The 25,585-nt window shown below is 49.4% G+C and overlaps 1 protein-coding gene across 2 annotated transcripts in view; it reads right to left on the bottom strand.

The window, feature by feature from the left end:
• Positions 1–12,981: 12,981 nt before the first annotated feature.
• The window catches only part of UHMK1 (U2AF homology motif kinase 1), a 37,360-nt gene continuing 24,756 nt past the window's right edge, over positions 12,982–25,585 (bottom strand). For both annotated transcript variants that reach the window (XM_065554770.1, XM_065554771.1), the window contains exons 6-8: positions 24,892–24,990; positions 22,457–22,545; positions 12,982–21,791 (exon numbers count right to left, since the gene is read on the bottom strand). In XM_065554770.1, coding sequence (XP_065410842.1) covers positions 21,645–21,791; positions 22,457–22,545; positions 24,892–24,990 — 335 coding nt within the window. In that variant the 3' untranslated portion in view covers positions 12,982–21,644. The remainder of the gene's footprint in view (positions 21,792–22,456; positions 22,546–24,891; positions 24,991–25,585) is intronic.

The following is a 25,585-nucleotide window of genomic DNA, read 5'->3' as shown; positions in this document are numbered from 1 at the left end:
ATGCACGGGACAACGAAAGGAGAAGACATCTTTGGAAATGTATTTCAAAGTGTAACCGACATGAAACTGCCGTGGGAAAAACTCGTTGGACTTACAACAGATGGCGCACTTGCTATGTGTGGTGAAAAAAATGGACTGGTGGGAAGGATGCGCTCAAAGATGCGGGAGGAGAACTGTGCCGGTGAGTTGACAGTGTATCACTGCATCATACACCAGGAATCGCTGAGTGCTAAAGTCCTAAAAATGGATCATGTGATGAACACTGTAACACAAACCGTCAACTTTATCAGAGCCCACGGTTTAAATCACCGCCAATTCCAGTCTTTTCTGCGGGAAATAGATAGCGAGTTTGGCGATATGCCATATCATACGGAGGTCCGGTGGCTAAGTCGGGGAAAAGTTCTCAAAAGACACTTTGAGCTGCGAGAGGAAATCTGCCAGTTCATGGACAGTAAGGGGAAAGACTGCACAGTTCTGCGGGATGAAAAGTGGAAATGTGAGTTGGCGTTCCTGGCTGACATAACGTCGCATCTTAGCGCTTTAAACCTTCAACTCCAGGGACGGGAGCACATAATAACCGATATGCATGATGCAGTGAAGGCATTTCAAGTGAAGCTGCGCTTATGGGAGACACAAATGCACCAATGCAACTTGTCTCACTTTCCCTGTTGCCAAGTAATACGGAACCAAGAAAGTGCCACAGTTTTCCCAAATGCCACCTTTGCTGAAAAACTCAGCGCGCTGCGCACTGAGTTCGCACGGCGCTTCAGTGACTTTGAGGCACAGAAAAGTAACTTCGAGCTGCTTCGCAACCCATTTGCAGTCGATGTGGAAACCGCACCTGTAGAAATGCAGATGGAGCTGATAGAACTGCAATGTAACGGGACACTGAAGGCAAAGTACGACACTGCGGGGCCAGCACAGTTCACTCGCTTCATTCCTGAAGCGATGCCGCAGCTCCGCCAACATGTGGCTCGAATCCTGTCCATGTTTGGCAGCACATATCTGTGCGAGCAGCTGTTCTCTGTGATGAAAATTAACAAAACGTCACACAGGAGTCGCCTCACTGATGAACACCTGCAATCGATCCTGAGAATCTTCACAACACAGAACCTAACCCCAAACATAAACGAACTTGTTGCAAAGAAAAGACTCCAAGTATCAGGCTCTGACTAAATAGGACAAGAAAATGGAATGTTATGATTTGTTATGATTATACTTTTGCTTTAAATTCAATTTTTTATTTATATTTTCAGATTTTTTAATATTCCAGCATGTACAGATTTTGAATGTATTGTATTGACAGGATATTTTTTTATGAAGAGCAAAATATTTTAAGTTGAAATGTATTTATTTTGGAATGATATCCTGTATTTTGGTTCATATTAATGGTTAAAAAACATAAATATTTAGTCTGTTAAATAAATGGTTATACTGTTCGGCCCGCGAGTTTTGAGTTTTGGCCCCCTGTGCAATTGAGTTTGACACCCCTGGTGTAGAGTTTCTGTTTGTAGCGAAGTCCCTCCAGAGGTAAGAAGCAGGATTGAAGACAAAATGGAGATGAGGCATCAGCCTTATATAGTCTTTTCCAGGTGTAAGAACACCTCTTTGTTCTCACTGTGGAAAATTACAGCAAAATGGAGTCTGGAGTCATATGGGCCAGTTCCTGCATACTTTGCTGAGTCTCAAGGCATATTTGCCTTCTCTGAATGGGTTCATTGTATAGCTGATAGTCCTTAATGGGCCATCAAGCAGGCTAGGCAGAGCTGACACCAACTTGTCTGAGGTGTCACCCAGAAGCATAGCATAAGTTTGAAATACAGACAGTATAGAGCCAATATTCATAACTTCAACTACAAAATTGATACACACATATAGACAGCATAATCATAACCAGCAAACCATAACCTTGTCTTAGACCCCCTTTGTACAAGATTTGGGTGCCACTACAGGACCTTGGTTGCAACAATGATCTATATGGTCCCTGATTATATCAATAACGTCACAAGAAGGTTTGGAACAAATTGATAAACTAAACAGTAATAAGTCACGAGGACCAGATGGTATTCACCCAAGAGTTCTGAAGGAATTCAATTGTGAAACTGCAGAACTACTAACTGTAGTCTGTAACCTATCATTTAAATCAGCTTCTGAACCAAATGACTGGAGGATAGCTAATGTGATGCCAATTTTATAAAAATGGCTCATAGATTAACATAATTTGTTGGAGAAGAGTAAACATGGTTTTTGTAAAGGGAAATCATGCCTCATCAATCTACTAGAACTCTTTGAGGGGATCAGCAAGCATGTGGATAAGGGTGATCCAGTGGACATAGTGTACTTAGATTTTCAGAAAGCCTTTGACAAGGTCCCTCATCAAAGGCTCTTAAGCAAAGTAAGCTCTCATGGGATAACAGGGAAGGTCCTCTCATAGATTGGTAACTGGTTAAAAGATAGAAAACAAAGGGTAAGAATAAATTGTCAGTTTTCAGAATGGAGAGAGGGGGTCTGTACTGCACTGGGACCAGTCCTATTCAACATATTCATAAATGATCTGGAAAAAGGAGTAAACAGTGAGGTGGCAAAATTTGCAGATGATACAAAACTATTCAAGATAGTTAAGTCCAAAGCAGACTGCGAAGAGCTACAAAAGGATCTTGCAAAGCTGGGTGACTAGGCAACAAAATGGCAGATGAAATCCAATGTTGATAAATGCAAAGTAATACACATTGGAAAACATAATCCCAACTATACGTATAAAATGATGGGGTCTAAATTAGCTGTTACCACTCAAGAAAGAGATCTTGGAGTCATTGAGGGTAGTTCTCTGAAAACATCCACTCAATGTGCAGCAGCAGTAAAAAAAAAGCTAACAGAATGTTGGGAATCATTAAGAAAGGGATAGATACATACTGCAGATGTGCCCCTTCCCCCCCCACACCCTTTCAAAAAAGATATATTTGAATTGGAAAAGGTTCAGAAAAGGGCAACAAAAAATATTAGGGGTATGGAACAGCTTCCGTATGAGGAGAGATTAATAAGACTGTGACTTTTCAGCTCAGAAAGGAGATGACTAAGGGGGGATATGATAGAGATCTATAAAATCATGAGTGGTGGTGGAGAAAGTAAATGCAGATGTGTTACTCTATTTACTGTAACTCTTGTTCTGCTTCATTCTCCCCCGGTCTGCTTATGGCATGTTTGACCTTACACTGTGAGTCTTTGGGGACCGGACCAATTCTTCACGTGGACAGCACCTGGCACACTTTGGGCATTCAGACAGAACTGACGACCCACTATGAATTCAGCATTTCTGAGGCAGAGGGCACAGCCAATGGTTCCTGTCAAATAGCCTCCTTGCCATGGTATAGGGTTACATTTAATCCAGCCACCAGGCTACAGAGTTTGGACCTGGGTTTTTCATTCTGGTCCGACTCTAATTCAGACTATCGCAGCCAAGGAACCTGGATGAGTTCAGTCAGGGAGAGGGCGGAGGCGTCTGTGTCATGAATGAGCCATCTACAGCAGTGATCTCAGGGGAAGGATGGGTGGGGCCTTGCAATGTGCATAGCTACAAGCAGCTATGTAACAAACAAACCCCACCGCAGCCCAGTTCCTGGCAGGGGTGTGCAGCCAGTCTGGGTGTGCGGTCACACCCTGTCACTGTTGGCCTGTGCCATTCCACTCAGTCCCTGCCCTTCAGCTTCGCCACACAACCATTTCATATCCTGCCCCAACACTTCATTCTTATTCACCCCCACATCCCACAGCCCAGCATTTAGTAGTTAGCCCCTGCACCACCCCTGAATTTTCTGCCTCCTAACCTTTAGAAGTTGCCCCCTCTTTCTCCATCCTGCAATGTAGAGGTTGGGGGTTCCTGGAGAGTTCCTTCCTCCACAGGCATCTAGCTCCCTTGTCCCCATCAAAATGGTCACAAGTGTTGGCCAGGGGGCAGCTGCAGAGATGGCAAGAATATCCATGGCCCTGGGGGTGGCAGCACACAGAAGCATTCCCAGCCCTGCAGTGCCAGTGGAGCACTAGCTACTCCATGTGCTGAAGAAACAGGAAACTCGCGATGTCCAGGAGCTCTGGTGGCTGCCCTTTCACAGGAGGTGGAGGCATGGGAAAGGACAACCAATGGGACGGTCTGTTCCCCACACCCATAGAGGGGTCTGAATATGGAGAAAGATCCTAGAGTGAGCAGAGCTGCAGCTTGCCCTTAGAGGGAGAATGGTGTCCGTTCTGTTTGTTGCTGCAAACTCTAAGATGCTGCTCTGAAAAGTTAGTCCCACTGCCAGTGCAAGACTGTGCTTGTGCTGTTAATTACACCCAGAAAAACTATATGAAAAGCATGTTAAAGTTGCAAATATTATGTGACCATACTAGGCACAGGGTTGCACACAGAGCCCTATTTCTGGCATTTCTTAACTTTTGATGGCTTCACTTTCCAACACTGTGGGGATGGCGCATGCCCACTCCAGTCAGCATGTAGGAGCTGTGAGGGGATGGAGCACACTCAGTGCAGACGGACTCCTCAGAGAAGAGAGGCTTTTTAGACACTAACAAACTTCTACTGAGCACGAGAGAACAGAGATTTTCAGGAGCTTCTCACCATAAATCACTGTAAGAATTTTATAACATGGGCAAAGCAAGGTACTTTCCCCTAATTTCATTCTCAGAAATGCCTGAACAATTCCGCTGACAGTCAAAAAAAAAAAAAAAAAAAAAAGTCAGCCTAAGGCAGGATCCCAGCATGGGAAATTTCAGTCCAAACACTTACAGTTTGGCCAAAGTCATAAGCAAATGAAAACAGGGTCTTATAATGGAAAATGTCAGGCAACCTTAACTATAGGTTTCAGAGTAGCAGCCATGTTAGTCTGTATCTGCAAAAAGAACAGGAGTACTTGTGGCACCTTAGAGACTAACAAATTTATTTGAGCATAAGCTGAAAAGAGCCATGGACAGCAGTCAAGGCTGGGGTGGGTCTGAAAGTGGAGCTGCGCGGAGGCTGGGGTCGGGAGCACAGCTGTGGACGCGGCTGCCGATGGGACAGAGCAAAGCTGGGGCCAGGGAGAGGCTGGGTGGTGCTCCCTCCCTGCTTTCCAGAGGATCTGGTCCAGGCCCCACCGTGTTCCCCTGAAAGTTCCTCCATGAGAGAACTGGCGGTTAAAGCATCATCCCTTCAGGCTAGCCCAGAGCACAGCCAAGCTGTAGTGAACCATCCCTCCAGCCTCCTTCATCAGACTCCAGGTGAGCCCTGATGCATTCCAGCAGCCAGCTCTCACACCCTCTCCCTCCACCTCACACCTTCCCAGGCCTTTGTTCTCCAGCTGGGGAAAGTTGCTCAGCCTCTGTGCAGAGAGGTGGGGAGATCCAAATACCTCTGGTTCGTTGGATGCTAGGTATCAATGTCCAGGCAACCGGATTTGCCGTGTTTTCTCTGATGCTCCACTGATATGGAGCCTAAGGCCCTGACAGATAGGTGACACTCATACCCATGTATCTTAGCCTCCCATAAGCAAACAGTCCTTTTCCACCCCCACTGTGTTACAATGCAGCATATCAGGGAAATTGGGGGAGACTCCCACATCTGGTCTCTCTCCGGGGATCACCATGGCTTCTCAGGGAAGGTGCGGACCCCTGCACTGACCTGAGTGGGGTACAGCCTCATGGGCTGATGGGTGCGGTTCAGACCTCTCACTGGCAGCACCCCTTTCCTGACAGTTATCAGGCTGCAGGCCACCACAGTCGGGTTTTCATGGGGCCAGGCTATGGCTCCACGTGGGCCTTGCTTCCATGCCAATCTCTTGTCTTGCATGGGAGGACGGTCTTGGTGTTCTGTCCTATCCACAGAGGGCAGGCGTCTCGGCTCTGAGCCTGTCCCATCTCACTGTGCATGCTGGCATCTGCCCCCTTCCCCCCCCGTGGGCGTCGCCAAGGTTCATGAGCCTGTAGCAGTTTGTCACGGCCGTGCTGGAGCACAACCTGGGTCAGAGCATGGCTACCCAGGTCACCACGCTCCCATGTTGGTGAAGCAGCTTGGAGCCAGCTGTACGTACCCTAATAAGGGTTGCTGAGCCAGTTTCCAGCAGTTAGCTGGCTCCAGCTCTTGGGAGGGTTCAATAAGTCCTGTGGCCACCAGCGCTGGCAGAATGTCCTTTTCTGGACAGTCTTCACCTGGGAACTGGTTTCCACTGGGGCAGCCGGCCACACAGCGCTGAGGACGATGGTAACCATTGGGCACTTGCTGATGGATCTAGACCAGAGGTTCCCAAACTTATTTGGCCTACCGCCCCCTTTTCAGAAAAAAAATTACTCAGCGCCCCCCTTTTCAGAAAAAAAATTACTCAGCGCCCCCCTAGAAATCTACCTTCCTTAAGTGAACAAACAGAAAGATGCAGTGACAAATTTGCGTTCTTTTATGTATCTATATTTCTACCTACGTCTTACAATATAGTAAAGAAAGATGTGTTGTTAGAATATCGCCCACGACATCAGGTATACAGTGGTTTTTGCGTAAGACGGCAAAAGACAACCAAACTAAAAAACTAATGAAACTAATAAACTGGGTTTTGTTCTTTGCTCAGCATTAGATATATGTATTTGATATTAAATTGTCAAATATCAAACTAAATTTATCAAGAAATAATTAATTTAAAAAATAATCAATATGCAATTAAAAATCAGTTATAGTTTTAATTTAGTTTGCCCTTATTTAAATAATTGTTCCTTATTAACACACGCCTTATTTACCAATTAACACAGATGATTCGATAGATATAAATAAATGTTAATAGTTAACAGTTTTTTTCGATTTCATTCCCCTGTTTTCGTTAATATTGTAATAAAAAATATGACAAATATATTGACTGTACACTTCAAATAGTACTGTACCGACACAAGCCTGCTACAATTTTATTATTAGTAAGCACTAGAGACACAGAAACGTACGGTAGATATGTAAGAAAATGTATAAAAATACTCACGTGTAAATTGCAGTTTTATTGAAACAACAATAATACAATTTGCTTTGTATGTGATCCATAATCCGTAAAGATCGAAGGTATCAAATGTGAATAAAATTTTTTAAATACTTATTGCACTATTGTTAACTGCTTTTTACACAATTCAGAAACAATCTAAATTAGATTTCATACGTCGCCTATTTATAGTATCGTATTGTAAACAAGTCATTACACGTACATATTCCTGCCGATGCATGCTGGACTTCCCGACAATGCGCGACATGCTCGCCTGCCAACACTTGCTTGTTAAGAGCTGTTGGCGGACTTGACACCTGATCAGTTATAATTTGTGAATTTATTTGGAAAATAAAGTAATCACTACAACTTTAACTCTATGTTACACAACAGATGAAACATGTACGAACGGTTTTTCAAAATTTTCTTATATTCTCTTCTTTCTTTATGTTTCCACCGCCCCCTTATTTTTATTCAATGCCCCCCAATTGCACCTGAGGCTACTACTGCCCCCCTGGATCATTCCAGCGCCCCCCAGGGGGCAGTATCGCCCACTTTGGGAACCTCTGATCTAGACCATTCCCAGTCAGGCCTTGAACCTAGTGGTTATCCCTGGAGTTCAGTCCTATGCCCTAAGAATCCCCCTCTTTAAAGCCACCCTCCATTGGGAGCACCCCCTTGTGCTGTGGCTGGCATCCCGCATTCCCAGCAGAGGTGCTGGCCATCCTGAGCAAACTGATTGTTGGCCCTTCACCCTGGACTGCCTCAGGCCAGTCTCTGCAGCTTCATCTCTAGCTGTGTGCTCAGACCCTCCATGTGTCTGGACAACTCAGCCAGCCGTTCCCTTGGTCCAGTCCTGGGGGAGTGGAAGAGGTGGCACCCAGTTCCAATCCAGAAAGCTGAGCCACTTGCTGCCAGGCTGCCTTGGGGCTGGGGGAGATGTGGTGGGTCTCTCTGGGAAACGTCAGCCCTTCCCCAACTGGCTCCCAAGGGTTACATGCAAGTAACCCAAGCTCAGCAGGGGGGTGGCCGCCCAGCCCTGGCTCTCAGAAGCCTACGACCCAACTCCAAGCTCGTATCAGGCTGTGGGACCCCCCGGGAGCGCAAAGCCTGCTGAGCACCAGGGTCACAGGCCTGCCTGCTCATCTCCGCGCCAGGCCCTGGGCCATGGAGGTGCTGCAGCAGAGGCTCCCTTGGAGCTGACTAGCAAAGGCCCCGTGTGTCTTGGTAGATGTTTGGGCCCGAGCAAAAGGGTCTCACTTGTTCCAGGGGCCCAGGGGCCCATAAATCCAATCTGGCCACTTACAAATATTTGCGGTGGTGGGCATCTGGTCAGCAGGCCAGGTCTGCACCGCACCAGGGCAGCTCCTCCATTCGTTTTGTCTCTGAATCTCCCAGGCTGGTCCCCTAGGTGTGACGCTGGCAGGATGGGGTGGGGGTCTGGGCTGGAATGGGAGAGTCCGTCTGACTCAAAGTTGCCCCTAGTGCCTCTGCCATGGTCCCCAGGGATCCCTGTTTGTGTCATTCCTTGTCAGAGGGAGACTCCCAGATCGTAGCCATGCACCTTGGCACACACACCAGCCCTCCCTTCCAGGGGGGTCAGCGTTAACCGAGGGACAAGCACCTCCCTCATCAGACCCAGGGCAGGATCTCTGGCAGGGGCTACAGCTTCCCGTGCCCTAGCACAGCATGCAGCAAAACAGTCCCCCCCGCATGCCTGGCTAGACACACATCAACTCTGCCCCGCACCAGTGTGATCCCTCCCCCACTGGGTCAGTCTAACTTGTCTGTGCTCTGCTCTGGTTCTAGCATGTGGTGTGAGCGCAGGGTGGTGGGTGGGTGACATGCTCTCAGCTCCTATGAGCTCCAGGCTGGGTCTCCTTCGCCAGCGGCTGGTTCTCTAAGCCACTTCCTCTCTGCCTTTACTCAGAGCTCCTGCATCTTCCTTTGTTTTCTCTCAGTCTTCTGGGTTGGTTCCTCATCCTGTCCTCACTATGATGTTGCACTACATGTGTTTTATGGAAATATGTTTATAAATGTGAATATGATGTAACTGGAATATGCTTCATGCAAAAGGTCTCTTGTAAGGTTTCATTACAAAGCTTATGATCTACTGAGTGTGATTATCCTATTTGTTTGCATGTATTATTTCTATGTCTGGAGTTAGGAGAATAAGATATAAACTTGTGTTACTGATGTAAACATGTTAAGTGGAAGCCATTAAGGGTGCTTCAGAATCAATGAACTGTGAATGGGTTTGTTTACCTGCAAGCCTTCCTATGTACACATCTTCCAGCTCCTAGGTAATGAAGAAGGTCTTAAAGTGACATGTGATCATGTCACCTGAACTGGAATCCATCTTAAACCTGGTGCTTCTTCATTTAGAAGGAGGGGTGGGGACCCAGAGAGACAAAAGACTCCCGCCTTGTGCCAAAGCTATAAAAGGGGGTGGAACAGAACAAATGGGGCTGCCAGTCATGAGAAAACCCCTAGTTACCACCTGAGCTGGAACTAACAAGAACTGTACCAGGGGAAAGGATTGGGCCCAGACTAAGAAGGAGTCTAGTCTGTGAAAGAAGCTTATTGGAACATCTCTGAGGGTGAGCTATTACCTGTATTCAGTCTCTTAAATGTATTAGGCTTAGACTTGCGTGTTTTATTTTATTTTGCTTGGTAACTTACTTTGTTCTGTCTGTTATTACTTGAAACCACTTAAATCCTACTTTTTATACTTAATAAAATCACTTTTGTTTATTAATTAACCCAGAGTAAGTGATTAATACCTGGGGGAGCAAACAGCATTGCATATCTCTTTATTAGTGTTAGAGAGGGCGGACAATTTATGAGTTTACCCTGTATAAGCTTTTATATAGAGTAAAACAGATTTATTTGGGGTTTGGATCCCATTGGGAACTGGGTGTCTGGGTGCTGTAGACAGGAGTATTTGCTTAGCTGTTTTCAGTTAAGTCTGCAGCTTTGGGACTGTGGTTCAGACCCTGGGGCTGTATTGCAGCAGGCTAGCGTGTTTGGCTCAACAAGACAGGGCTCTGGAGTCCCAGGGCTCTGGAGTGACAAAGAAAACAGGCTCAGAGGTAATTTCAGCACATCAGGTGACAGTCCCAAGGGGGTCTCTGTGACCTAACCCACCACACCCACATCCATTCATTGTTTCATTCCTCCCAGGGCTCAGTGAATCGTGTGGGTTTGCCTGACACCCCCCCCCAGTGGCATGAAGAGTGGCAGGGAGGAGGAGAAAGGAGGGTCCAGGGAAGGAGGTCTTGCTCCAGCTCCACAAATGGCACTAACAATGGCAGGGGGAGAAGGGCAGTCCTTGCTCCACAGGGGGGGAGGGTCTGGCTGGGTCACAGGTGCACTGCACGCACACAGCACAGGCAACGTGCTGTCCCTGTTGGATTGGGGCTCACCCCCTACTTATGGTGTCTCTGCAGCACTGCACCAGAGGCCTCCTCCCTCCTTGGTGCCCCTGTGCTAGTTCTGGGCATGATGATGAGACACCCTGGCTGCTGGTGCTGGTATGGGACCTGCTGCTCAGGATGGGAGTGAGGGACTTGCTCACACTCACCTCCCCAAAGCACCCACCAGCTGCCCCCTGCAGGAGCATGAACAAGTGCTCTTACTCCCTATTGCTGCTGCTCTACCCTGTCCCTGCTGATTGCTCCAGGGACCATGCCTGCAGGGCAGGAGATGTGCCCCACTGACTATGTGGGCTGAGGCAGGCCAAGCCTTTCTCCAGCTGTCATCTTCCAGCCAGCCAGAGCCCAGCTGCTGGGAGGAGGGGACTGAGCTGGAGCCTTCCTCTAGGGCAGAGACAAAAGAGCCCTAAACAGGGGAACCAGACCCACTTGGGTTGTGTGAGGGAGGGCAGCCACTGGCTCATTGGTGCTGGGGTAAAGGGCAGAGGAGGCCAAATTGCTCAGAGCTTGGGCCAGGCTGAATGTCAATTTGCCTGGCCCAAGCTTGGTTCTCCCTCCTCAAATACTGTAATACTGGCTCTGCAGGCAAACTGCCTCCAGTTCCAGCTGAGCACACATCCAGCCCCCTGCCTTCGGGGCCTCGCATTGGCCAGTAAACAATCCCATTGATGAGGCAGGAGGATAACGTGGCTGGATCTCAGCTGTGCTGACTCTGCTGAGTGCACGCAGGGCAGAGCCAGCTGTGCTTTGACACTGGTACTGTGCTGACCCCCACCCCACATTGGAATTAAAGTACATCCTGGGCCCCACAGGGGTTAGAAAAGGCAAGTTATTGCTGCAGCTCTGCCTTGCGGCGATTTCCCAGTTGTGGGATTTGCTGCCCGAGCTCTGGCCATGAGGAGAAATCTCTCCAGTACGGCTGCTTCTCCAGCAAACTGGGCAGCCTTTCCCCAAAGTCAGGAGGCACCTGCCTGCCTGAGTGCTGCTGCCTCGGCTGCCCATCTGAGTCTGCCAAACACGCCTGTGCCTAGATGATTCCTTTTGCTGGGCCAGCACTGTTCTGCTGCAGATATTCCTAACCTTCTTCCTTAGGGGTAGGGCAGCGCCCATGTGCAGAACATCAGTAACATTAGTTACCAAGTAGCCAGAAAGCAAAAGGCCCCTCTGTGATCTGACCCAGCCACCCTGCAGAATCCAGCTTTCCTCAGGCAAGAAGAGGGATTTGCACATGGTGAGACCACACACCTAGTACAACGCTGCTCTTTGAGCAACCCACTGACAGCACCTCTTCTTGGGCTGCCCCAGTACACAGGGACAGTCAGGAGTTAAGGAGCCGAAAGACACTGCTACAGCTGAAAGTCAAGGCATCAATCCCCCCACCTCCCCCTTTAGTTTCTTTGTGCAGTAACTGAACCTTGTAATGGTGCTTTGTTTTAGAAGAGGGGGAGGAAATACAGCTGTTAGGGCAGCATTTCCTATTGCCCCGTGACTGCAGTGATCCCCACAGACATGCCCACTGCATTTCAGGTGTGTTCAGCAAAGCCACTGCTGTTAGTGGAGAGGGTCCGAACCCTCCTTGTACTAGAATATGCCTTGACACACCACATTCAGATGGAGGTATGACTGAAAACATGTGTCATCAGAAATGGTGGGGTAAAATATGACTAGTGTAATTAGCCCAAGAACAAGCATTACACATACAGGAAATTGAGAGCTGAGGTAGAACCTGAATCCAAACATGTCAAGGTCCAGAACTGCACAGTTAGGGTAGCCAAACAACTTTGGCTTTGCTCTGCAGTGACTTCCCATTATAGCCATATGAATGACTGGGATTAAGGCATTTAGTGTCTGGGATCCCAGATTAGATCACACTAAGGCTATATCTACACTACCGCAGTAAATCAACCTATGCTATGCAACGCAAGTCCAGCTGCGTGAGGTTGAGTTACCGCGGGGTCTTACCTTACTCTTCTCAGCAGGGGTAGAGTATAGGGGGTCAACTGGAGAACGATCTGCAGTCGATTTAGCGGGTCTTTCCTAGAGGGTACCACATAATGGAGAGCTAGGACAGGTGCCCCTTCTTTAGAAACATCAGCCAGAAACCAAGCTGGACCTAATGGATCTTTCCTAGACCCGCTAAATCGACTGCCAGTGGATCAATCTCAGAGCATTGAGCCCTGCTGTAGTGTAGACCTGCCCTGAGTTTTAGAGCCAGCAGATTTTCTCTCCTCACTGCCCCTCCCCAGTCACTCCAGGGCAGAGTTAAAGCTGAAGTTTGAAAAGGCAGGCCTGGCTCCCTGAAGTGAAGAGGTGTTGTGACACAGCGTTGCAATGCTTAACTATATAGGTGCCTACAAAAGTCACAGGAATACACGGGTATCCACACAGCCTGAGTTTAGCACCTACTCTCCCTGTACAATGAATGGGGGGGAGAGAGGAGCCTAAGAATGGGATTTGCAAAAGTCAACACAGTAGGCATGGAACCTCCGAAGCTAGCCAATGGGAGGACCCATAACATGGTATTTCAACAATGCTTGGTTTAAGAAAAACTGAATGAATTACCTTCCTTGTAGTGAAGCTTTATTTTTTTTAATCACCTTTATCAAGCACACATCAGCTCAGCAACAGTGCATAAGGGAGTACATCAGCTTAGATCTAATCTGAACAAAGGCATGTGTTTACAGACCAGATTACAGCAAAAAGAAAAGATAAGAAACAGGCTGAGAGACTGTCACAGTAGATACAGTGCTCCTGTGAAGAGTGGATGGAGGCTAGTGCGGAGCAAAATTAAACCAGCTCGGGCTTGTGTTTGGTTTGAGGAGTAACTGGCAGTGAACAGCTACACAGCTCTTCACCCAGAATCATGGCCTTTGCATTTCCTGACAAACAGGCTGCAGACTGTTTGCATCTCTGAGTGCTGCTATACAGCTACCTTGGGGTGTCAGTAGAGTAGCCTCTAGGTCACAGTCTGGCACAAGAGTAACCAGGTGTCAGTCAGTACCACATAATGGAGAGCTAGGGTAGGTGCCCCTTCTTTAGAAACATCAGCCAGAAACCAAGCTGGACCTAATGGATCTTTCCAGCATGAGCTGCGGCACATTTCAGTGTAGTTGAGGATTGTACAGCATAAACAGGATCCCTCTTCAGTTGCTGTATCAGCAGTTGGGCTGCCTAAGCACAGGTAGCAGACTTCCACTCCAGGAGCGTGCTGTTCACTGGAGTTGGCACAAGCTCACAGAACGCTATGTGACCCCAGAGAGGGAGCACGCCTGGCTCCCACAAATTTCTGAACACCATGCATGGGCGGAAGCAATGTGAGATGGAGGAGCAATAGAGGAGGCCCTTAGCAGTCAAAACTCCTCACACACAGGCTGGACTGCAGTTCAGGCTGCCCTGCCGCTGGAGAGCCAGAGCATCATGCCCCGGAGCTGAGCCCCTCTCGCCACCGCAGCCCGGGCTCAGCTCCCGGGGATGATGCTCTGGCTCTCCAGGGACAGGGCAGCCTGAACTGCAGTCCAGCCTGTGCAACTCAGGCTGCCATGAGCGCCATCTAGCTACTGAAGCCAGAACTGCAGTGTCAGTTCTAGCTCAGCCGGAAAGCTTCAGCTGACAGGGAACATCTTGCTTCAGGGCCAGCTCCTGGCTTTTTGTGCCCCAAGCAAAAAAAGTGGGGGGGACTGGAGTGCCGCCCCTTGGAAATTGCCACCCCAAGCACATGCTTGGAGAGCTGGTGCCTAGAGCCAGCCCTGCACGCTGGAGGAGACTGGGCGTGTGGGGTGTGTGTGTTCGGCCATTGCTCTGCTCTAGTCAGACAACTCTTGTACAAACCGCAGCAGGAGCTGGGTGACGCTCATTGTCCTGACTGGCCAGGAGACTGTTCCCTCGTCTGACAGCTCCCCTCTGCTGACTCAGTCTCCCTTGTACAAACTGGTGACAGCATTTCATTCCACTTCCTCTCCATGCACGTATCCCTCTGCCCCAAACATCTCAGCACAACCATGGAAAGTGAACTCTATCTGCTAATGCCCTGATTTTCTCCCCATTTCACTGAACCCCTGGAAGTCTCCTACATATTCCAACTGTATTGTGCTACAAGTGCAGCATTGAGTCTACAGCTGACATCTTTCCCCAGTACACTGGCAGAGCATGAGCTGATGCACCATTCTTTTTTCTTTGCTGACGCAGTATTGTACTATCCCAAAGGTCATGTCTGATTGACCTTAAGTCCCTAAAGACTGTGCACTATGGCTAATAGCCAGCTTTGTACCTACCCCCATGGCCATCATGCCCATGTTAAACTACATCAATGGAATGCATTTTACATATGGATATTCGTGACTAAATATCTTCTACTCCACATTCACCACCCTGAGAGCAATCAGTGAAGTTGCTAGAGGTTCTTGGTGGAGAACAGTCTTAGTTGAAGGTTATGGGCACTACAAAGTCCTCCAGAGTGAAAACATGGTAAATAAATATGGAAACTTCAGAGTCTGAGCTGCCATTGAATGTCTGACGGCTAGCAGGAGCTAACAAACAAGGCATAGATAGAGGATCAACAATTTCCCAGTACTCCTGCTCTATATGATCCCAGAATTCCCAGAGTTTAGGACTGAAGCTGTGACGTCTGCACATGATACTTTCAGGCACAGATCTTTGCAGACTGGAGCAGAACAATAGGCTGCAAAGGGCTGGGATGAAAACATAACAGCTCACAGGGCAGAGACTTGAGGCAATGGAGATCAACCATGAGCATCCAAGATCTCCAGACTAAAGTCCTGGTTTCTTCTGTGGAGAGCTTGAAGTACTTGACTCAGCAATCAGCTCTCCTTGAAATGGCCACACAGCATTGTCACATTGATTGATGTACGCACGTAGCACCTGATAGTCCAGCCTGACTGAATCCCACTTGCCCAGCCTGAACATGGCCCATGCTGCTGAAACTACGTTTTCATTTTAAAGAGTATTTTTCTAGTCCTGCTGGTTGGAGGGAAAACCTTAAATGGGAATGAAGTGTGAATAGTGCAGCAGCTGCTGTTACGACATGGAACCTTTAGGGGGAGCTCCATTCCTTGTCTCAGCACTAGTCAATGGAGGAGTCCTGGCAAGCTCTTTCTACCTGCCCCAGACTCCTCCTAGCTGGCGCCCCATCCCTAGGCACAGGCAGGGAGAGTTACTGTAGGTACATGACACAGACTCCGCAGAGCAGGGAGGAAGAGACAGGAGACTCCTGCCAGCAAGGAAGCCTTTAGTCTCAGTAGGCTACGGTGGCTGCTGAGCTTTGAAGACAGAGAGGCAAATTTGGTGGGGCCAGGGAGAGAACTGCTTTGTCTTTGTGGGGGGGGGGGAAGAACCTGGTGGCAAAGAGGAGGGGACCGAGGTGGAGCGTGTCTGAGCGTGTGGGGTGTTAGTAGCAGTGAGTGAATGGTGGGGAGGTAGAAGATCAGGAGGGGGATGATAGTATTTGTGATGAGGGCACTAAATCTTCTCTTCCATCCCTAGAGCCATGTTCAGCTCCAAGGAGATACAAACTGTGCCCAGCAAGCTGGGGTTCTGCGTGGTGCGTAACTAGGGCGAGAGCAGGCCAGAGACAATGGTAGGAACGGAATGGCTCAGCTGCGAAGAAAGCTGTGTCTACACAGATCCCAGCTCTGAGCAAAAGGCTCAGCTGAAAAGTGCTTTGGCAGCAGCGTTCTTTGGCTGTCTACACTAGCACTTCTGTCCATCAGGGGTGTGAAAAGCGACCACCTTGACCTACATAAGTTACACTGATGGAAGTGCCGGTGTGGACGCTCTCCTGCCAACACAGCTACCGCCATTCATTGGGGCTGATTTAATTATGCTGACAGGAAAGCTCTCTCCTGTGGGCATAGAGCAGGTATACAGGAGGCCTTACAGTGGTGCAGCTGCAGCAGTACAGCCGTGCTGCTGTAAGGTCTGTAGTGTAGACATAACCTGAGTGTGCAGCCTGTTTGGAAACCAAAAAAAGTGAGAGCTGCCAGGGATCAGACAATGAACAGGAGAGCTAATGCATTTGCTTATACTGGGGGCCTGGCTCTGCTATGATCCAGCAGTACAGGAGACAGACTCCTGCTGCCCTTAGACTAGGTCTACACTACGGGGGGGGGGGGGGGGGGGAGGGGTGAGTCGACCTAAGATACGCAACTTCAGCTATGTGAATAGCGTAGCTGAAGTTGCGTATTTTAGGTTGACTTACCTGGCTGTGAGGACGGCGGAGAGTCGACCGCTGCCGCTTCACCGTCGACTCCTCTTCCGCCTCTTGCCGCAGTGGATTTCCGGAGTCGACGGCAGAGCAATCAGGGATCGATTTTATCGTGTCTTCACTAGATGCGATAAGTCGATCCCCAATAGATCGTTTGCTACCCGCCAATCCGTCAGGTAGTGAAGACGTGCCCTTAATCATGCTAAAATACCACCAGCAAAAGGTGCACCAATCAACATGCTCTTCCGAGAGATCTGGTTTTAACCTGACTGCTCCACAGCAAGGCTCAAAGGCAAACAGGACAGCCACGTGTAAAGACGACCAAGTGCTTACTAGGTGGGCGCTTGGGAAGGCCTCCCTCCAACACACTGTTGGTTCTGCTTTAGCAATGTTTGTATGTAGCTAAAGTCGCACAGGGACATTAGGGAGCAGAACATTAAGGCTCACATTGGGGTGTGGCCAGGACCAACATCCAGAAACAAATTCCAAGGATCCTTACTGGCTCAGGCCCTGCTTTCCCAGGGCATCCAAGAGACAAAAGCTAGTAAAAGTGGTTTGCATTTTGCAGGTTTATTTGGTTCAAATCTATTAAAGCTATTAAACAAAACCCAGCCAGCATCTTTGGTAGCTAACTCTGCCAAGATGAACAAGAACATCCCCTATGCTCCACCAGGAAGCCCTGTCTCCCCTCTAGGGGTTAGTAACAGCTTGGCTCTGCTACTTAGAACAGGCACCTAACAAAACCGGGCCTTGCAAAGGAGCAAAGGCTGGGATCCAGTGAGCAAAGCACCCCCATACACACACTGAACACAAAGCACCCAAGCCCCAGCGTTGTGTGGCCTGGAAATGGCCTGTTTGGGAAGCAGCTGCTGTTTCCCGCCCTGCTGCATAATCCTTCACCTACTCATTACATCCCCCACAGGCTTAGCTGGGCCTCCAAATTTGTAAGATACCCCAAGGTCAAAGCTAGTGTCTAGGTCATAGGAGATGGGCCCCTGGGACAGGAAATGAGATTCCAGTCTCCTAATAAATGGTTATTTTGACCTTTGCTTCCATTTCTGCATTCTGTAGGGGGCACAGAGTCGGATGGGTGAGGCAGTGAGCGAGCAAAGGCATGTCTGGCACTGGGGGAGCAGCTGAACCCTGTAACTCTGACAGGGTGCGGTCAGCCCCTAATGGAGGCTGGGGGGAAAGAGACAGACCCAGCACAGCCTGTTCCCCAGAATGGGGGCTGGGAAATCAAGGAATGCTGGGCAAAGCTGGGGGACAGAGGCTGCCTCCTTCCCAGCAAGGGAGAGACCCATGACGGGGCACAATCTCGGGGGACTTTCTGCTAGAGAGCTGGGGGGAGCTGTGGCACTTGTCAGGGTCTCCCCAGGCACACAGCCCACATGGGGTACACAAATGGACTGCCATGAGAGCAGCCAATGTCTGGGGAAAAGGCCCCTGAGGGGTGGGGCATGGTCTGACAGCCAGAGAAAGATGGGCAGACCTGAGGGAGCCTCGGGGGCCTCTCTGACATGGAGACTGGCTGAGAGGGAGCAAATCCCAAGGGGGGAAAGTTCGCTGAACTGTGGGGCCAAATCACCCCCTTGGCCAGGCAGGCTGAAGAGACGCCAGTCACCTGCTGCCCAAGGAAAGCTCCCTGTCCCAGTGACGTTGGGACTGGTGTGCAGCTGGATCCCATTGACACTCTCCCAGGAGGGATGGGTTAGGGTTCCCAAACAAGGCCTGTTTCCATAGGGCTGGTGGAGCAGTGCTCCCTCCAGGACCAGCTGCTCCAGGCCACAGCAAGGTGTGCTGAGGCTATGTCTGGGTGCCCATCGGGGTTTGGGGTGGGCAAGGAGAGGTTTAGCACGGGGACACTTTACGCACCTCAAGGTTGGTATCTAGAAGACTGAGCTCTTAAAGTTACCATAGACAAAACACTGCATCTTACCCACCCCCACTCTGTGCTAGTCAGGCACCCCATGGTCTCTTCGCACTCCTCGGTATCCCATCCTGAGTTCCTACCATGCCTGTGCATGCCCTACTGTCTCCTCCTCACGGTCCCTTTCTGGGCTCCCATCACCCCCTCCCCCCATGCATGCCCTTTCCCAAGCCCTTGGCTTAACGCCACCCCTCTATGTGCTCCCCAGTCCATACCCCATCTTTCTCAGAGCCCTCCCATCACAGCACAGCTCCCCCAGCCAGAGCTAGTCAGTCTTGGGGAAGGTCACATTTAAACAGGATGGTCTGGGTCTAAGCAGAGGGTGAAGGTGAGTGTGAAGTCGGGCCAGCTGACAATGATCTGAACAGGGCCATCTTCACATCCAGAGTGTTTGAATGTTGTGTTAATTAACATGACCTCATCTCCAGCACAGACAGCCCTTGGTGTCCTCCCCCTGTGGCTCAGCCTGGCAGATAGCAGCAGTCAGGTCAGTAGCATGGCAGTTTAAACTACCAAAATACTAAACATCCATAAATATAAACCCAGCTCTTCACACACTGAAAACCCAACACTAATATAGCTCCTGGACACTCAGAGGCATGTCTCAGCAAGGCCAGCTAAGCACACGCAAACAAAGCACGCACAGCTGGAGTCCCCAGGTGAAACCCTGTTTGGGATACTCTGAACCACACTTCGGAACAGTCTGATCAATGAATCACAGGCTCATTTTTAAAACATCAAAATTCCTTTTGGGATTTTTACCAAACTCCCCAGAAAAGCCTCTACCTTGAGTGAGAAGTGGCACAGAAAAACTCAGGAAGATCAGGCTCTTTCTGGAGGAGCTAGGGAAGGGTTAAATATGGGGCTTATAATGGGAAGCCAGCTTCCACTTTAACTACAGCATGGCAGTAGCCACTTCACAGCAGCACAGAGAAGGAATGAAGACAAGTGACTTATGACATGTTGCAGACTGACTCTCGCATGACACACTGGCAATATCAGCAGGAAAGATCAAGTGCAGAATGCTGGAAGTCCAGCCTGGGCAGGATGCTAGCAGCACATTGCCCGGATAAGCGCAGCGGCCTCAATGCAGGGTGAGGTAGGGACATCTCTTCAACAATTGCCCCAGATTTCTCTAGACAGGGCTTGGGATCAGAGGCCTCTCCTCGGCACTAAAACTGGTGCAGCAGCTTCCACACCCTCTAGGGTTATTTTACTTCCTCGCCTCCTGTGCCTATCACTCAAAGGAAGGGGTCTGTGCATGTGGGGTTTGTAAACACTACATTCTAGTGCGGGACCTCTCAGGGGGGTCGCGAGGTTATTAGATTGGGGGGTCGCGAGCTGTCAGCCTCCACCCCGAACCCCGCTTTGCATCCACCATTTATAATGGTGTTAAATATAGAAAAAAATGTTTTTAATTTATAAGAGGGGGTCGCACTCAGAGGCTTGCTGTGTGAAAGGGGTCACCAGTACAAAAGTTTGAGAACTACTGTTCTAGCAGCTCTTTCTCAATGCTAAAGCACTGCAAGTAGAACATGAGTCGAATTTAGGCTGCTCTCCTGTTGAGAGAAGCAGTGACATGGGCCACACCCAATCTGTTTCTTTCCTAACAGCATCAGGGCCGGCGCAACCCATTAGGCGGCCTAGGGCGCTACAATTCGGGGGGCGGCGATCGCAGCGGTATTTCGGTGGCGGGACCTTCCGCTGCCTCTGTGGGGGGGCGGCATTTTGGGGCGGGACCTTCCCGCTGCCTAGGGCATCAGAAAAGCTGGCAGCGCTCCTGAACAGCATCCAACTAATGTGCTTGCTAACCCCACAGTCCCTCTAGCACTAGAATGCATCACCCTGAAGGAGGCCCTTAGCAGTCAAGTAGGATTATTTCAAGGATTCTTGTTCTAAAGGATCTTGTATTGTCTCAGGCCCTTTGTGTACCCTATGGAGAGCCCAAAGTGTCAGTGCTTCCTGCTTACTGCCACAGTTCCAATAAATCAACACTGGCTAAAGCAAAAAAACCACACATGCTACAACAGAAGCCAAACAAGGAAATGACGACAGGTACAAATTTGCTCTCCCTTAAAAAAGTCTTCAGAATAGACATCCTGCTGAGGCTGGGAATGCCTCTCCATTATGCACTCTTTGGCACTCGTACTAAGAGCAATGGATGTCAGCTGCGGTAGATGACTCCATACTATGGCAATGTGTAACCTCTAGATTACATGGTGTTACAGGGGTCAGGACTAACACTGTCCTTTCCCCAAAGATGCTTAATGGATTCCACATTTGCCCAGCCTGTCCATACAAGTGAACTCACTTTGCTGCAGGTGCCCTGCTCTCAGACAGCAGTTTGCCTTCACTGACACTGACAATCAGTTTCCCAACAAGACAACAGCGGACGCTAGAGCGGAGGAAATTTTACAGGTCTCCCTGGGCCAGCTGTCAGTGACAGCGTAACCCCAAAGGCCAGATGGCCACTACTTTATGGGGTGGAGAGACCGGAAGTCTCCCCCACCCACCCCAGAGATGCAGGGGTTTCTGCTTGTCTTTTTACCTTAGATAACAGGAAAAAAAAAAGTGTAGTCTTTCCTGTTCTTGCCAGAGGGCCTCCTGGGTGTCTCAGAACAAGTGTATGGGGTGGGGTGGGGGGGGAAGGGGTTCTCACTCCGCTAATGAATAGTTAACAGAGAGATCCTTTCCCCAAACATTAGTCAATCATTAGTGTCAAGACACTGAAGCAACATTTTTAACAGTCTGAACCAGACTTAACCTCAATTGCTTAGATATCGAGTCTCCTGTGATGGCAATGCCACTGCTTACTCCAGTCACTCGAGAGCCTTCCAGGGTAGGCAAGAGCCACATCTCTAATGTAACCAAACAAGCAGAACACAGATCATTTTAAAGCCGCATGGGCTACCTTTGTACAGGACAAAGCAGCACTAGAGGGCAAAAGTCCAGTTCTGTCCTGTGCAGATCTCCTTTCAAAACTACTCAAAAGCAGGGCTGGGAAGCTCTTTGTACATTCAACTGCAGAACACACTGAAATGAAGAAAAGGTGCTGCCGACTCTCCTGATGGCTGCTGCTGCTAGAGCAATGTTTGGTACAGATACCCTCTCTTATAGGCACTCAGGGGGTAAAACGTAGCCACAACAAACTTGCCATCAAACATCCTTCCAGTGAGCAATTTCTGGGCAGCTTTGGAATCACCAGCATTTGCATATTCAACGAAGACCTGAAAAGACAGAGACAAGGGCATCACTGCCATTGAGTCACAGACCCCAGGGATTTCATCCATCACCCACTGATTGGGTAAGTTTGGCTTTATTCCTCTCCTCCTTAGTGAGGAATTATCGCTAGTGAACTGATTTCCTTGCCTGTAACTCCAGAGTGCCCTCAGCAGACTCCGTGGGACTAGAACAGCAGGGAAGGGGGTCACACAGCCTGAGTCTGTAGGGAAGGCCAGTTAAGCTTCTACCTACCATTCCTCATTTCTCTGGACTAGACATTTAGCAAGTTGGCGCTGAGCATCTTAACACACCCCTTTCTCACCCCACTTTCCTCATCCTCCACTCTGTACCCCAAAATCAACTAGCCCTGAAAATGGATGGCGCTGGAGCGTCGGGCCCATACCCGGCCGTCGCCGCAGTTTTATCTGGTAAAGCAAATGATTAGAGGTCTTGGGGCCGAAACAATCTCAATCTGTACCCCAAAGCCTCCCCTAAAACTAGTCTGGCATCTCTTAGGCTAGGAAACACTGAGCTACCTTGACAAATTCATGCTGCTGCACAACAGAACCAGATACTTCTAGTTGCACAGTACTGCCCTCATCCAGCAGGATTAATGCTTGACAGTGAGGCTGGTAGTGTAAATATCAAGCCCCTTCCCCTCCACACTTACTTGGCCTTTGCCAGGATTCTCCTTTGGAACAAGCAAGGAAACCACCGTGCCGTATTTCTGACACTCCTCTCTTATGTCTTCCAGCACATCTGAGGGAAGAGAAAGCCATGTGGCCTGTGCTTTGCAAACTATTACCAGTTATAAACCACACTAGGGCAATCCAACTGTGTGGAATGTGAGCAGTCCCGACTGAGTCTGGATCAGTCACTTCTCATCGTACACTTAATTCTCCTTCTTTGTCTGCGTACACCAGAGATGTCCCAATGTCTGAGTGAGCTGGAATCTGGACGGAGCTGGCTTGGCAGCGACCCACCTAAGACCAAGAGAATCCTGGCAGGGAGAGGGAAGGCGTGCCAGAGGCTGGGCAGATAGTGAAGTGACTTGCCCGAGCAAGGCCGTGGCTAAGCCAGCACTGGAAAGTTCTCATGATGGACTGAAATGCTACCTCAATAAAAATGACTTGCCCAAATACCCTCCAGTTTGGTGAAAAAATTCTCTGCTGGCCCCTGGTTTGGCAGAACTTCTGCTGCAGGTTTTGAGGAAGGGGCAATATCAGGGTTAGCCTACAGAGTGGCTGCCAATGCTCTGCAAGGACACATACTGGAAAGAAGTGCTAAGCCTATAGGAGGGAATTCCAGAGAGCAGCCACCCAGCTCTCCCCACCCTTCATATCTTCATACCTACTCCACCTGCCCCTGATCTATAGGATCTTCTGCAGATCTCGCTAGGCCCAGGAGGTGCTCAATGTGGCTCTCAGCAGCTCCTACAGATTTTAAAGAGGCAAGTCTGGAACCAAAAACAAGAGTCCTGGGGGAGAACCTGGGGAAGCAGGTGGCAAACTGGGATACCAGCTGGGGAGCCAGGGAATCTGCTCAGCTAGCGTGCTTTCCCCGAACTCTGCAATGTGGTGGGAGGCAGGCCATAGGAAGCACAGGATCTCAGGGGTGCTACAGGGAGCCTGGAGTCCAGCTCCAGCTCCCTCCTGTTACCCACTTGGGCACATTGAAGCACATGGTGGTCCTGAGGCACCCTACGCTCTTGCATGAATAGTAGGCAGCAATCCCATCATGGTGCCCAGGAGAGTACTTATCCCATGATGCTCCAGCTCTTCTTAAACCCCATTAACTTCACCTTCCCCACCAGGAGTCAAGCACTGAAGGGAAGATGCTACCACAACCCTTGGTGTGGGGGTGGGGAACTGTTATTTCTCCCTAGACACTGGGGTGTCTCAATGACTTTTCTGCTCCATAGCCCTGCTACTTGGGAGGTGGCGACAGCCCTGCTGCTGTCTGCCTCCCCGCTGCCGACTGTCCCCCCAGCCTGTCCACCAGGAGAGGGAGGGGATTGGAAGATTGCCACAGGAGACGTACAGGAGCATTTAGATAAGGCTGCTGCTGGGAGGCAGCAGCGACCTGATGTCAGACCCAGGAGCATGGAGGCTGGGGAGGGGCATTGCTCCCTGTTCCCAACACATGGCAAGGGGGCTTTTGTACCTGGAGTATTCCCAGCCCCCAGAAATGCCTGAACTCAGTGGGCCACCCACTGATTCTACTTGTCCCAGAAGCATCAACAGAAAAATCATGTTATTTAAAGGGGTCTCAGTTCCAGACAGAGGACATATAGGGTCTGGCAGAGTGCTGCATCCTTCAGTCACCAAGTCTCTGCTACATCACAGTGGGAACAAGCCCTGTCTAGGACAAGGGTGAGAGCCTGGGTCCCCAGAGGGAAAACATTAGTGTCACGGACTAGACACGTGTGGCTGCACTGCTTGCTCACAGGAGTGGGGCCAGTCTTGTTCCCTGATGTGTGCACTCACTGATTGTTTTGCACAGCTAGAAGCTGGAAGTTCCATGAGTGCTCTGTACTGGGTTATAATATCACTTAAAGCTGGGAGGAAACCCGGCTACTACAAGCCAGGCTCTTTGTGAAGAGAGCTCATCCTATAGCCTACTCCCATAGGGGGCTCTCCTAGCTTTCTCCGAGCGTCTGCACTTTGTACACAACGCTGCTACTGTACGACAATACAGATAGATTATTTTAAATCTCTGCTGATGTCTGAATGACATCACTCAACGCATTTCAGCATTCTCCCCTCCCTCCCACCCTGTTCTGCACATGCAGGCATCTGGCGCTGCTTTGACCCATGGGTTATGTGCTTAAGCAGCCCTTCTAGCCATCCATGAACTTACTCCAATCTCTGGGTCACCCTCTCTAATCAGCTAGGCCCAGTCTCTTCTCAGAGCATTCTCTGCAACTCCTGCCATCTGGAACAGCCTTCCTGTACCTGTGCACTTGTTTCAAATCCCAGCTGAGTTTCTTCGCTCCCTTTTCCTTATGCCTCTAAACTCTCATCCCACTCTGATCCCAACAGCATTCTGGGATGTGGATTTGTACGACAACATTACTGCACTGCAGTCTGTAATACAGATACCAACCTTCATATTCTTCTTCACTCTGAAGAGAAGCGTCACTCAAGACATTGAGCAGCCTTAGCACTGGAGTTGGAAGCATCACCAAATCTTCAATATGGGGAGCTGCTTTGCCACCACCCAGTTCCATGGAAGGAAAGGCATTAAACGGGAAAGCAGGGGGAGGGCAAGAAAGGCTGCATCAGTATTTAGACTTTTGGAGGTACAGTTTTGTTTCCCCTCACCACATACATGCATTACACCCTGTAGCCATGCTGTGTGCAGCTGGCCTCAATCTTCAGATTGACCAGCCTCCCTTCCAGGAAGGCTTTGAGTGCAACCTATGAGACCCAAAGGCCAGAAGGTTAGTTTGCCCAGAAACAGTGGCTGAAAGTGCTTTTAAAGGCACAGAAGCAGTGTGAATCAAGTCTGAAATTATTGCTATTCAGCTTGGATTCAGACATTGACAAGGGTCCCCATGGCCAAAGTAGCTGGACCAGGTGTTACTTATACAGCAGGATATAAAGCCCTTCTACCCCATAAATGAAAGGAGAGTTACTCATCTTGCAATTCTACTTCTCTGTACGTACCATAACTGCAGGATTCGCACTCATGGGTACCATGTTCAAGCAGGTACCCACTCCCCTTGACCAGTGTTTTGCACCAGCTCCTTCTATTCCCAATGTCACAGCCTCAGTTCCCCCAAGAATATTTTCTGTCA

The sequence above is a fragment of the Chrysemys picta genome, chromosome 8, assembly GCF_011386835.1.
Source record: "Chrysemys picta bellii isolate R12L10 chromosome 8, ASM1138683v2, whole genome shotgun sequence".
NCBI lineage: Eukaryota > Metazoa > Chordata > Testudines > Emydidae > Chrysemys > Chrysemys picta.
This window is presented reverse-complemented; position numbering and strand designations above follow the sequence as displayed.